Below are 14539 nucleotides of genomic sequence, written 5' to 3' on the forward strand. Positions count from 1 at the left end.
GAAGGAGCCCTCCAAGGTTTCTAATGTAAAACAGGATGACTTGTGAGCTCGGCTATGCCCTGTGCTAAGGGCAGGGGATTACTGCAAGGAGTACTCATGAAGAGACTCCAAGCAAGACAGCGAACGTCTTAAAGCCCAGTAGAGATGCATTTCCACAGCGGGGTGTTAGAGTAAGCTGAAAATAGAAAATATTTGGGACAAGCTTTTAAATACATGTAGGCAAGTGCACAAATTACTGTTGCAGAGTTAGAGCTATTCTGAGAAACACCACTATAGGCTCTGCCATTGCCTTAGGAGTTTTCCCTCTCCTGGTTAGCTGAAGAAGTCAGCTCACTGTCCTGAGTGTCTCATGGTTATGGTTGTTGTTGGAACCACACGTTACTCTTTGCTGATGGCTTCTTTTTACGTTGGTGTTTGTGAGATTCATCTGTATTGTGTCTAAAGGGGCACAGTTTCATGACTGTATAGTATGCCAGCACATGAATAGACAGTAATTTGGTAGCTACTTGAATTGTTTCCAGATTGGACTATTGGAAATAATACTGCTTTCGACGTTCTTGTATATACACCTCTCTGTTGGGAGTGAACCGAGGATCAGTACTGGTTTCCAGGTACTCAGAATGAGCACTCACTGCCAAGCTGTCACCGCTGTACCCGACGAGCCTTGAGGAGGGCTTTTTGTGTTCTTGTTCATCATTTGACCATTTTGGCTTTCATGATTGGGGTCTTCATAATTCATGTAGTTTTTCACTTGCATTTCCCTAGCAGATATGAAGCTGCCTGGTGAGGTGTTCTTGGCCATGGTGCCATTTGCCCACTGTGTTAGAGGAGTCTTGGGAAAGGGACAGTTGGTAGATAACATTGTTTAAAAATTAGGTCTTATTTTTAATCACTTGGGGTTTGTACATATTCTAGGTTCACATAGTTTGTGAGATATGTATATTGTAGAATATTTTTGTGAAATATTACAGAATATCTTTCAATTTTCTTTGTTGTTTTTTTGAGACTAAAACTCTTTGTGTAATTCTAGCTGTCTTGGAACTCACAGAAATCTGACTGCCTCTGCTTTTGGTGCTGGGATTAAAAGTGTGCACTACCGTGCCTGACTTCTTTTGAAATTCTGAAATTTTGAAGAATTCTGAAATTTTGAAAAATAGAAATTCTTTTATTAGTCTTTTATTGTTAGTGCTTTTAAATATGTTGTTTGCTAAATCTCATGTCTTTCGACTATGAAGATAACTTCATATTCTTTTTAGAAGTTTTTTTTTCTTTTTTTTTTTTTTTTTTTTTTGATTCGTCTTGCTAGTTGAGTCCTAGCTTGTCAGGAGTCACTTTTCTTGTTTATTTGGGATGTTGGGAAGACTTTGCTGTTTGCTGTCTTAGTACATTATGTATAGTTGGCTGAAAGCCCGTGCCAGTGCATGGCAGAGGCAGCTCTGTGGTAACCAGGCAAGTTCAGCTGGAGATGAGGGGGAGCCTGTTGAAGGGGAGGGATCTAGTCCATAAGGGGGTTGGGTCTCAGACCAGTCGACCTGCCAGTGAACTAGAACTGTGCTATAAAATGACTTTGCTTCTTTCTTTTTATTTATTTATTTTTAACTTTTGAAATAATTTAAGGTTTATATAAAAATTACAGAAGTAGATCTTGTATACCTTTTACCCCATACCCCATGGTTAACAGTCCTGAGCCATCTGGGATAAACTGTGCCCCTGGCAGTCCTTTTCCCTATAGAACTTAAGTCCTCCCTCCCTCCCTCCTTCCCTCCCTTCCTCCCTCCCTCCTTCCTCTTCCCTCTCCCTCCCCCCTCGCCCTCCCCCTCCCTCCCCCCTTCCCACTTCTGACATGTCTGTCACTCTAACTGTGGCTGGCCTGGGACTCAGCACAGTCCTGCCTCAGCTTCCCAAGTGCTGCTGCCTGGTGAGCTGGGCACCACCATGCCTAAGTGTCTCTTGTCAGAAAGTAAAATGGGAGTCTCACTTACTCCATAGGCTCTGCTCTTGTTTTGCTGCCTGTCTTTTAAAGATCTAGTGTCATTGAGATCATGTGCTTAACGTTCTTGCCATTTCCTTCGTCCTGTTTTAATCTGGCGAGTGCAGTCTTCCTGTCTGTAGGACTTGGGCATTTGTGGTAACTATGGGTACTACATGTTTGTATAGTATTTCTTGGTAGACTGTGTCTGGTGCTTCCTCACAATTTTTACATTTTTAACATGGGTGCCTCAGAAGGAAAGCTGGACTTGGTGCTAGTAGCTCCTGATTTCCTTTGGCAGTGATGACTTTGGCCACCGGTGAAGGGTTTACATATTTGACTTCTCTATTGTAAAGTTGTTTGATAAGCTGTATTAATCAGTAGCAAGGACATAAGCATTTAGTTGGTTGATAACTGTTGCATTAATCTGTAGCAAGGACATAAGCATTTTGAAGTGATATTTTGAGACTATCTACAAACATCCTGTTGTTCATCAAATTTTCTTTTGCCTACTGAATTTAGCATTTATTGTTAATTCTTGTCTGAATCTATTATAAACCTCAAGTTTGGTAGGGTGGTTTATTTTGAATGCTAGCATTTCTTTTAATTCATTAGTTGGCATTGGCTCCAAGGGAAGAGGTTTTTCTCTCCCCTCATTTCCTTCTTTATGTCATATTTTGTCAACTCTTCCTCTCCTGTTCTACTTACTGACTTAAAAATCTGTTACTTCATTTGTCCTTTGTGTTTGGGATTGAACCCAGGGCCCCATACATGCTAAGCACATGTGTGTTTGGGATTGAACCCAGGGCCCAGTACATGCTAAGCACATGTTCGACTACTGCATGTCTACAGGAATATTGTGCTTTGGTTTTGTCTTTAAAGAAATGGTCTTACTATGTTGCTTGACTGGCACAAACCTGTGCTCAGGTGCTTTTCTTCCTCATCTTCCCAGCTCCTGGAGTAGTTAAGAGCAAAGACATGTGCCTACACACCTACCTGCCTTGTTACTTAGTTTGATCCTAAAACTGTCTCGGGTTTTGCTAGTGATGTTGTGGCCTCTTTAATGGACTCTTAGCTCCTGGTAGTCTTCTCATCGTTCTGGGTGCTTCTGGCCTCCTTCTGTAAAAAGACTTCTTATTCCATCTTGTACTTCCTTGTCCTGGCTGTGTGCCCGTCATTTCTGTAAGGAGCCTTGCTTGGTCAGTTAATCAGTTTCTCTTCCAGCAAGTAATTGGTGGTGAATGTTATGTTCAGGACTTTCTAACTGTCTGTAAAGCTGTTTGGTGTTAGTGGGAAGTGCCTGCTCCTGGGCCCCATGGCACCAGGCAGCTAGAAGAGAGACACACCTGAGCTTTCAGAGCCACTCTGATGTCTGTATGTCAAGTCTGCCACCTGAGGCCCATGTGGATGTCTGAAGGCTGTGCTGCCACTTGAAAACATACTGATCTGAGTGGATGTGCTATCTATCACCTGAGGCCATGGTGAAGTCCTAGCCTGGGCTTACTACTGAGGTCCATGTCTGGGTCTGTGGTTGTATCATAGTCAGGGACTGTGTTGATATTTGAGTTCCATGTTACCACCAAAAGTCATGGGGATATCCCTGAGCTGGGCTTCCACCTGAGGGCATGTTGATATTCAAGCACTGTGCTGAGCTGGCCCTGCTCCTTGCCTGCAGTGGGAGAGCTGGCTCTACCCTCAGTGGCCATCATCCTCAAGAAAGCTGGCCTGCCTCTTACTTGGGCAACATGGGAGAGCTGGCCCCACCCCACTAATTGTAGAACTTGGGAATGCTGGCACAGTCCCTCACCAGCTGCAGCATTCAGGAGAGTTGGCCCCTTACCTCACTTTGGTGGTGGGGTTGTAGGAGAGCTGGCCCAAGGGCATGAGAATGAGAGCAGGAGAGCCGTCCCTACTACTTGCCTGGGCAAAGTGGGAGAGCTAGTCCTGGTGGTGTAGGCACAGGATAGCTGATGGACTGACCAGCTCTGCTTCTACCTTGGCTTATATCCAGGGCTATGACTTGGTCACCACAACATCTACCCCATCTATGAACTGCTGGAGCACGTAAAGGGGCTGATCCTGCAAATCCCAAACTGGGATCTTCATGACATAGGTAACAACAGGATGTCAGAGAGGAGTTCCGATGAGGATCCAATTTGATATTTTTGCTACTTGTGGATGAATAGTTATTGTGGAAAGGAATTCTACTACATTGATAGTGTAGCAGAAGCCAGAGGCGTTGAACCAGATCAAAGAATCATTTTAATGAATATTTGCAAGTAAACCTGTGTGGGCAAAAGGGTTCTCATGTGACACACTGCAGCTTCCATAGTGAGATGGTTTTTTAATTTTATTTATTCACTTAAAAATTTCTTTTGTGTGCAGAAGGCAGATACAAAGGGACAGGGAAATGAGTGGAATTGGGGTGCATGATGTGAAGCTCATAAAGCATCAGTAAAAATAATTTAATTAAAACTAGTAGTGGCCTTTTCTATTTACTTATCGAATATAGAAATTCAAAATTATTATGTATAACTATATACCTAGAACTTTTTAGTATTTAGCACTGATAATATCCCTTTAATAGATCTAAAGCCATATCCAAATATCCTAAGATACCCATAAACATGTGTAATATTTAAAGAAACCCGGACCTGTGAGATGGTGCAGAGGGTAAAAGGCAACAAGCCCAGCACCTGAAGGTGAGTTCTTCGGATCCGCATGGAAGAAAGTGGTTTGTGTACGTTACCCTCTGACCTGCATGGTCATAGCTCTCACCAACTGCTCACTAACCTGTACATGAAATACATAATATAAAGAGAATCCAAGAATCCCCAGGTATAGATGTATTTGCAGCACCAAGCAAGGCCTCTAATGCCTGTGAGACCTTGACTAGTCATCCTCCTTCTGCTTCTGCAGTGGGGCTCTCTCACACTCAGAGCAGGAGAGCTGACCGTCTCTCAGAGGCTCCTCTTAGCCCCTATGGAGACAAGCTCAACATGTACGATGGGGCCAGGCTGCATCGTCTGCCAGGGACGGAGAGGTGAGGCCTTTCACACACATGCCGCATGCTTCCTTCCCTTCCGCCTCCCTCTGCAGAATCCAGCTTCCAACACCACTGAGGAGGGTGTAGCACTCTCACTTTCCAGTCAGGAAACTGTTTGAGCTTCCTTCATTTAAGTCAGACGGCTAGAACACTTTACTTATTCTAAAATCCAGTTTGTGATGAGGCAATACCCCAGCACTGTGTGTAGATCACCTCACACTAACCGTATCCACTTGGGATTTTTAAATATATTGGATTCTTATTTATTGCCTTAGCTTGTAGGATGGGGCCTTTTAAGCCCCCTCCCCAATTTGATATTTTTGCTACTTGTGGATAAATAGTTATTGTGGAAAGGAATTCAAAATGTCATAAATTTTGCTGGGATGGTTGCTCACTTTGGAAGATAAGGCAGGGGGTTGAAAATTTAGGCCAGCTAGGGCTAAGTTAGGATTGAGATTAGCCTAGACTCAAAGAAGAAAAAAGAAACCATTTTAACTCAAGTAGTTCATAAGTCTTGATTTCTGATAAATATTTTACTCATTAAACTGAAATCCTTATGAAATTTGAAATGTAAACTTAAAGACTTTATTGTTAAATTCTGTGAAAGATTGTTGGCCAGTTTCCTGTAAATTTCTTATAAATTTAAAGAAGTCAGCTGGATGACACCCCCCCGCCCCCCAGGTCAGTATCCACAATCAAGCAGTAACCACTATGTGACTTCCTCAGAACTGTCCAAGATGACCTTATGAATACTGTTCCCTCACTGTTAGTAACACAAATGTCCATCACAAATGAGTACGTTGTTGTTTTCACGAAATGATTTGATATATGTAAGTAATGAGTACATGAAAGACGCAAGACAAAAAGAGTGTTTCCTCATTTGTCAAGAACATGTGAACAGATTGGTAGCAACAGGAGTCACAGTGAGTCGCTAAGGGTGATGGGTAGTGACTGGAAAGAGACCTGAGGAACTGTGGGTGATGGAATGTTCTTGAGTGGGATGGCGCTCATGTGAGTCTTTACATCTAAGTCACTGAGCTTATGTTTCGCTTTGTGTATTTTCCTTAATGCCTAGTAAAGTATAGAAAGACGGAGAGAGAAAAGGAGACTCCCCTTTTCCTTGACCTATAATATAATATAATATAATATATATATAAATTGAATTGCTATTCAATCCAATAAGTAATTGTTATTAAGTCCAGTTTGTTTTTATTCTGTGTAATAAAGGAAATATCAAGTATACAGTCTAAAGTCATTTCAAATTTTACTTGATATATAGGTTTCATATATATATATATATATATATATATATATATATATATATGTAACTTAATGTTACATTGTCTTTTTGCTACAAAATTTAAAAAGTGAACAAACAAAAGAAAAAGTAAAACCAAACCAAAACAACAACAACAAAACCCTTTCACCTAAGTAGAAGAAGACATTGGATGGCCCTGCTGTCGTGAGGTGAGTTCTCGGTCACCTTTTTCCTGAGGCACACACGTGTGGGAGACAGGGCACCCAACCTAGCTCACTATGGAGACCTCCCCTGCCCTTGAGTTCACATCCTCCTGCCTCAGCCTCCTGAGTACTGGGATTATAGGCATGAGCATCTGACCCTGGAATATTATAAAACAAATTAGTTTTTACTTTGTCATAAAAAATACCTTCTAAGGCGAAGGCTCTTCACCTACCAAGCAAAGAAGACAATTTTAATGATTTAAAAGTACACAGTGTGCAGCTTCTTCTTGCTGCTCACTTTTCCCCAGTGCGTTGTCCTAGTGAGGAATGGAAGCGATCTTTTGTTGCATTTGCTCCACAACACAGACCCTCTTCCAGCTGTGCTTGTGTGCAGGGTGCTTGTTGGACTGGGTCATCCGTTCTGTAGTTCCCGCAGGCTCTCTTTGCTGTCGGCCCACCTGTGAGTCATAGAGCCTTTTCTGGGCCTGAAACTGAAACCGTGAAAGGCTGGATGGCTTCAGGCTCAATGGCTTCCCAGCAGGTGGTGGTGCCCTTGTACTGCATCAGAAGACATTTGCTGGTGCTCCCTTGATTTTAAGATTGATCCATGGACTCTGCTGGTATCAGCCCAGCTAATCAGTTAGCAAGTTCCCCAGTAACTAGGATGGATGGCTGTTGTCTAGAATATGTAGTATTTTATCAGCAGTTGCAAACTGGCGTTCTTTTTATTTTTGTTTTTTTTGTTTTTGGAACGATTTCATTCCTTTTGCTGGAATCCCAGCTAATATTTTTTTTTTCCTTTTTACCATCTTATTCCAAATACAGTTTGTTCAGAAAAGGCCAAGGTAAGGTTTGATTCTTTCTCTTCAGCAGCATTGTGTGCAGACCTGGAATCCGCCGTGTCTCTCTCCACGGATGCTCTTGTGGGGTGTGCATGTTTTAAATGGGGAGCGATACTTATAAGCTGCACCCGGTGTGCTGGCTGACTTCATTGCTAACACATTGCTTGGCCCCTCAGAAGTAGATAGAGCTGGGAAATACCATGTTCTTTTAAAGGTTACTTTTACTTTTGTGCTAGGGGCCAGGTTGGCTTTTACCTCAGTGTGTAGCTGGGATGAGCTTGGGATCTGCTCTCCTGGATGCAGCCAGGTACTAGGACTGCAGGCGTGCTCTGCCACACCTGTTCCAAGGCCTGGGTCAAAGCCACGGCTGTGAGCTCACTAGGCCAGCAGCCCGCCACAGCCTCACCCCCTTCTTCTTCATCTTTCTGTTTGTAGAGAGAAATGGATCAGGTGCCGTACTGACACTTTCAATTCATATTTTAGATTAATTCATGTATTTGATTTTATATTTCATTCCCTGATCTAACATAAACACAGTTACTTGTAGTGTAGTTTGTTTGCACCTATCTTTGGATGTATAATAATGTAATAACAGTACTGATATTATCAGTAGTATGTTTGCTAAAAATAGTTCAGAATTTTCTTTAGGTCATGAGTCATTTAAAATAATTAGTTTGCACAGTTAAGGGCACCAGTTTAGTTAACTTTTAGTGCAATTGTATTGTTTTCTTTAAAAATATTTGTCTCTATTTTGGTTTAATTTTATTTGAATTAAAAGTATATTACTATTAAAATTCATATTGCTGGTAATGTGAATATGAAAAATAGTTTGAGATTGTTTTGTTCTATTGTTAGAATAAATCTCATTGGTATTTTATAGTGACTAATTTAAAAATTAAAAATTTCCTTCCAGTTAAATCACCAACTCAGTTCACAATTAGATTGTTTTCTTTGTATTTTAGTGGTTTCTTACCCCTCTCAATTGTGACTGAAATTTTTGTGTAATTATGTATTAAAATCTCAGTTTGGGCTTTATGCTTTAAAAAAAGCAAATAAATACTTGTATTTCATTCTCTTAGATGAAAGGTAGGGCAGAATACACCCTGGTTTTGTTGTGTTAAAAGTAAACCAGCAAAGGAAGAATGTGAAAGCAAGCTGCTGTGTCTGATATGTGCTTTACTGTTCAGTGTTTTATTCTGTGATGCTTATGCACATTGTGGCTTCGGTAGGTAGCGATTGTATGGTGTTTTGTTTGTTCAGTATTTCCAGGGAATACACAGCATTTTAGGTTTTGAAAGTATCGCCCACAGATCATCAGCTGAGTCAAAGCATTACTGCTAACCCTGTATTCATTGCTAATGTCTGGTTCCTTGATTAGCAATGAATAAATAAAATTGTTAACAGGTGATATTTTAATTATTAAATATGCATATATTATCTGGGGTAAGTATTTATAAAAGTGACATCCAAACTAGTTATCTAAAATTTTACATTTATTCGATTTTAAATAATATGACTATACAGTTACATTTTTCATTTTAATGTACAGAAAATGCTAAAACCTGGTTTAAACTTTGTTTAGACGGACCTTCCACTCCCCTCCTTCAGAGGTCACTAATTGAAGTCTAGCTGGTGTGGTTTGTTGTGAAAATATCTCACTTGTGTGCCTTTGATGTTTTTTTTAAACAGGCAGTATAACTCCGACTGTGGAACTGAATGGGCTTGCTATGAAAAGGGGAGAGCCTGCCATCTACAGGCCGTTAGACCCAAAGCCATTCCCAAATTATAGAGCTAATTACAACTTCCGGGGCATGTACAACCAGAGGTTTGTATGTCTACTTGGGTTTTGTCCCTGTTTACTGTTTTATGCCTATTGTAGAAGGTTCTGACATTCTAAGGATATTTGCATTGTGAACACAGTTGACCTTGGACATCCTGGAGGATTTAGATAAACTAGACGCACCAAGTGTATTGGAAGTTAAAGGCAGAACAAAAACAAAGCTCTGTAGCTTCAGAAACCTTCCTTACTAATGTACGCAAGCCTCAGGGCGTTTGCAGGTTACAGCACCGCCAGCCACATTGCATTCTCCCTCCCTCACCACTTGGTGATAAACTTGGTGTCTGCCTTTCCTGACTCCTTTGACTACATTCATAGCCTTGCATTTTTGTGATTTATAGCAACTTCTTTGGAGAGAAGGCCTTACTAAGTCTTTGTTACATATGACAGGGTTGTGATAGTTCAAATGTAACTTTACAAGCGTGTTAGAAATTTCAAAATAAAAATGAGATCTCCGATTTAGTGAGGGATTCTACTGTTGTGAAGAGTTGCCATGACAACAGTTGCTCTTATAAAGAGAGGTAGCAGTGAGTTCTACATCTTGTTCTGTAGGCCGCAGGAAGAGACAGTGACACAGGTCCTCCAACAACCCCACACCTACTCCAACAAGGCCACTCCTCCTAACAGTGCCACTTCCTTTACACCTACGGAGACCACGTTTATTCAAACCACCACAATCATTATTGTAAAAGCTATACAAAATTCATTATAGGGAATGTGGAAAATGATAGAAGGTAGAGAAATAGAAATATTTTGCCATCCTAGAGCTCACCACTCTATTTTGATTCACTTTACTCTTTGTGTATAAATGTATTTAACTGAAAATGAGTTGTTCTGTAATCCATGTATATATGTACAGTAAAATGCACAGATCTTCAGTGTATATCTTGATGACCTCGTGTATGTATGCATCTCTTTTCTCCTCACTCACTTTTAATGTATGTGTGTCTTGATGTATTTGACATCACAGCAAGGTCTCCTTAGATTTCCATGCTCATAGCACCCTTTTCCAGAAGTAACCTTCGCTCTCTTGCACAGGTTAGCTCTGTCATATGAACAGACGTTGCATATATTTTCTCTGGCTTCTTTACTGTGACTCTTGGTCTTCTTGCTGTGTTTTGAGATTTATTAATACTGGTTTATATCTGGGTTTTCTCTTTAATTGTTGAACAGTATGACTGTATCTTAGTTTGTTTCATCTGTATCTTCAATATGGTACTTTTTCCACCAGCATAGTGACCATGTGACATAAAAGTCCTTTAGAGACTTTTGCTGGCTGTAGAACGCAGCATCCGAGCAAGGCGCACATAACTGCATACCTTGTGCTGCCTTCTGAGCTGCCCTCTGCCTCCTTCCCGTGGATTACAGACAAACACTGCAGTAAATAGCATTTAAAAATCATTTCTATGTTTATTTACAAATATTGTTTATTCTGTTATTTCCTAGATATAGATTACTATAGGAGAAATATTACAATTAAGAATAATATATTACTCAGTCCCATTAAAAGTTTGTTTTAATTTTTCTTTTAGCAGGTCACAAAGACATTTACTAATTTTAATAATTTCCTCTGGAGTAAAAAATCTTGAATTTTAATTGGATTTGGCAGTTTTCATTTTTTAAAGTAATGTTCTAAAGTCATTCTTTTAATTCATAAATATTTATTTTTGGATTGTTACAGTGAAACGTTTTAATATTCTGCATTCCCTTCTATATGTTTGAAGTGTCTAGGACATGGGAGAAAGCCAAGTAAAGAGGATGAGCACTGTGAGGAGAATTGTTTTAGTTTTGTGTAACATAGGGAATGCATTTTATGTTTCTACAGCTCTGCATTTGAACTGCGCTGCTTTGCGTGATAGTTAAAAAGTGAAGCTCAAAGCTTTCTGTGGTGCTGGCTGCCACCAGCAGGACTACGCTCAGACGTTTACCAGTTATCTTTCCATTTGTTTATTTTAATTTATTTCTATCAAATTTGCTGACTAGTTTTCAGATGTTTGTGTTAACATTATTAACATTCAGTCTACTTTGTATTTTTTCTGCCTGTAGTTTGGCTTTTAAGTTTGTGTTTTGTTATAATTTTATTAGCTTCTGATACTGATATTTAAAAACAATTTCTTTCTTCTTCTTCCTCCTCCTCCTCCTCTCCTTCTTTTGTGTTTTGTTTTGTTTTGAGGCAGGGTTTCTCTGTAGCCCTGGCTGGCCTTGGACTCCATCTGTAGACCAGGCTGGCCTTGAACTCACAGAGATCTATCTGCCTGCCTCTGTCTCCGAGTGCTGAGATTAAAGGTATGGGCAGCTACCACCCAGCCTAGAATTTCATTGCTGTACATCACAAATCAACTGTGATATATGATCAGGTGTCTGTAATGCATTTGCTAAGGTTTTGTCTACTTACTGCTGGTCTAGTTCAGCTGCATAGACAACATAATCATTTATGTTATATTTAACTTAATGTTTTGCACTGCCTTGTTTGGTAGTAGAAATTAACTGTTTCCATTTTAAAGTAGTACTGTTCAAATTCTGATTAGTTTCTTTAGTTACTGTTAAGTAAGTGACTCCTGTGTGGTCTCTCTGGCTTCCTCTGCGCTCTTCTTCTCAATGTGTCTTACTTTATGCTAGGAAGGCCTTACTTGTGCATGGAAGTTTACGTCCTTTGGTGACTGCTCTCTGTGGTCTCCCTCCCTCCCTGGAGTTGGCTTGCATGATGATTTCTGACTTAGTCCTCACTTGGCTGCTGCTTTCAGAGAGAACTTCTTATTGCCTCTTCTGACTTGGCTGATGCCCTCAGCCTGGCTAGCTGGCTAGTCATTTTCTGCCACTCCAGCCCTGTCCCTTTCTCAACCTCTGTCACTGTAGCTTCACCTCACCCTCTTCCATGATAGGCGCCGTTGCTCTTCCTTTAGTCTGTGTTTCCCTAGTGTCCTTAGAGCTACTGCCTCAGTATAGCAGAAGCGAGTAAGGAGCACTCAGTCCATCTCATACAGGAAATGGGGTTCACTTTAATTTCCCCACTTCTTATTTAGCTAATTTCGGGGAGAAGCTTGAGAGGGTTCCTCACTCTTACCTAGGCTGACAGTGTACTCTGCATGTGGCCCAGGCTGGCATCCCGACACTAGCTCATAGTTTTCTTTTTTAAAGTAGTATATGCTAATTGTGCAAAAAGGCAAACTTGATTATGATATTTGATAACTGTGTATAATTTAACCACTACCCACCCCCCTCCTTCAGACCCCATTTCCTTTCCTAAAGAGTACCCTGCCTATGTTTCTGCCTTTTAAAAAAATACATTCTGCATGAGAGAGAGAAAACATGGCACATGTGTTCCGAGTCTGGCTTATTCTGTGAAACATGATAAACTCCTGGTCCATTGCCTGCAGAAGATTAAGGTTGGTTCTTTTTGGATGAGTAAAGAAGTCCATTTTGTGTACACACATTTTCTCATCCAGTGGCTTCTATATCTTAGTTATTGTGAAAAATGGAGCAGTAAACAAGGGTGTGCAGGTGTCTCTGGTTTGTTGACTTACATTCCTTTGCGTTTACACACAGGAATGGTGTTGGCAATTCTGGTTTTTGACTTTTGAGGAATGTCTGTCCTTATTTCCAAAGTGCCCAGAATAGGACACATTCTTTTTGTTGTAATGCAATGAGCAGATTCTTGACAACAGTTTTGTTTTAACACTATTTCTGTTGTGTTTTGTTGTGTCTGGTTGTTTACTAAAATTCTGACTAGTGAATTTATTATTTTCAAGTAAAGCAACCTGGCGCTAAAGCAATGAATTATGAGCTGGTAGTCCCGGTGCTTACGTGTTTGTGTTCTAGAGGAGGAGGCTGAGTCAGTCACCGAGGAGGCACACTTGACAACAGTGTAAAGAAAGGAGCAGACAAAGAGCCATGTGATTGGGAGCAGGGAGGAGGGTGCTGGCCAGTGGCTGCCTTGACTGCGGCTGGAACAGGCGCCGGGGGAATATAGGTGGTGAGAGGGTCACAGGATGTAGTTTGGGTTACTTTCTTTTCTAGATGCTATCAAGAATGTTACTATTTTCCTCTCATGTCTAGTTCTGAGATCTGATTTGTGTATTCCAGGGGGGAGCAGGAATTGTACCTTCATGTTCTCCAAACAGCTCCTCATATCAGGAGTCCTTTCCCTTTCTGTCTCTGCATTCTTTATGGTTTTCTGCTGTGAACAAAAGGGGGTCAGAGACTCCAAGAGGTGAGACCCCAAGGTGCTAAGCTGGTTTCAGCTGGAAAGCCTCCTTCTCAGAAAGGCACCAGTGCTCAATAAACTCTGAAAACTATAATTTCGTACATCACCTTAATTTGCTGATGACAACTTAAGCTAGAAACTGCTTTGGAAAGGTGGATGGAGCATAAGATTGAAGACAGCTCAGTTCTCGGCAGATTCCAGATTAACTGGTCTGCTTAACCCAGGGACTGAGCGGTCACGAGAAACAGATCGTTTAGGGATCCTTTTGAAAACCTCTCATTTACTGCTTAACACAATACAAGTAATAATAAGCTATTGCTTTCTTTGCCCTTCGCTGTTGGGTTTTCTCTGACTGGGCTCATCTACAGGCCCAAGCAGAGTGTGGTTCCCTCTGTTCTGTCTTTTGAGTGGAGAGGTTTACTCCCGTACAGCTTTGTGATACAGGCTGGACTCTGCAGGACTTGGCTCCTGCTAACACCCACGATGCTCGGTGGCAGCTGCTTCTTGTTTGGTTGTCTTCCTTGTTTGAGACCCTAGTCGATATTCCATACATAGAATATTATTCTACCCGGATGACAAAGTGAGTTGGTGTGCCTAGCCTGCATGCCGTGTGTGCATGTGTCCTGGGATAGTTACGAACATGGCCCCACATGCTTGTAGATAAAAATGTCATAGTGTAGTGTCAAAAGACAGGGAAGCTAAGGGAGGCAGAGCTTATGTGTGTATTACTTATCTCTCTATTACTGTGACGAAATAGTCAAATGGGCCTGGGGCTTTTGCCTGTGACCCTAGCATTTGCCCATTTGACAGGCTGAGACAGAAGGATAACATAAATTTGAGGCTAACCTGGGCAACAAAGTAAGAAGACCTTGTTGTTAAAAGGGAAGAGTACTCATTTTCCCTTTGACTTTTTTAGATTGAGCCTTCTTTGGGGGTTATAGGTTATAGTGTAGGTGAGGTTAGCTTTGAATTCCTGACCCTCAGCGCTGCCTCTTAGGTCCTCAGGCTTACAGGGATGCTCTGAGACACTGTGGCGTCTGACTGTGATTAGATCTCAGTACCTCTGCACCTGTGGGTCCAGAGCATCCCACTGCGAGTCCGTGGTACAGGAGCAAAGGGAGGAGGAGGGACAGTTTGACTTCCCTTTCCCTTTTTATCATCAAAGATGGGTTTTAGATTT

At 41.2% G+C, this 14539-nt stretch overlaps 1 protein-coding gene across 19 annotated transcripts in view; it reads left to right on the forward strand.

Moving 5' to 3' along the window:
• Stau2 (staufen double-stranded RNA binding protein 2) overlaps nucleotides 1-14539 on the forward strand; it is a 245859-nt gene that overhangs the window by 50015 nt on the left and 181305 nt on the right. For 16 of the 19 annotated variants that reach the window (XM_087660245.1, XM_087660247.1, XM_087660251.1 and 13 more), the window contains 1 exon segment: nucleotides 9008-9143. The exons of the other annotated variants lie outside the window; for them this stretch is intronic. In XM_087660245.1, coding sequence (XP_087516371.1) covers nucleotides 9008-9143 — 136 coding nt within the window. 19 annotated transcript variants of the gene reach the window in all.

Source organism: Rattus norvegicus, chromosome 5 (assembly GCF_021556685.1).
Source record: "Rattus norvegicus strain SHRSP/BbbUtx chromosome 5, alternate assembly SHRSP_T2T, whole genome shotgun sequence".
Lineage (NCBI taxonomy): Eukaryota > Metazoa > Chordata > Mammalia > Rodentia > Muridae > Rattus > Rattus norvegicus.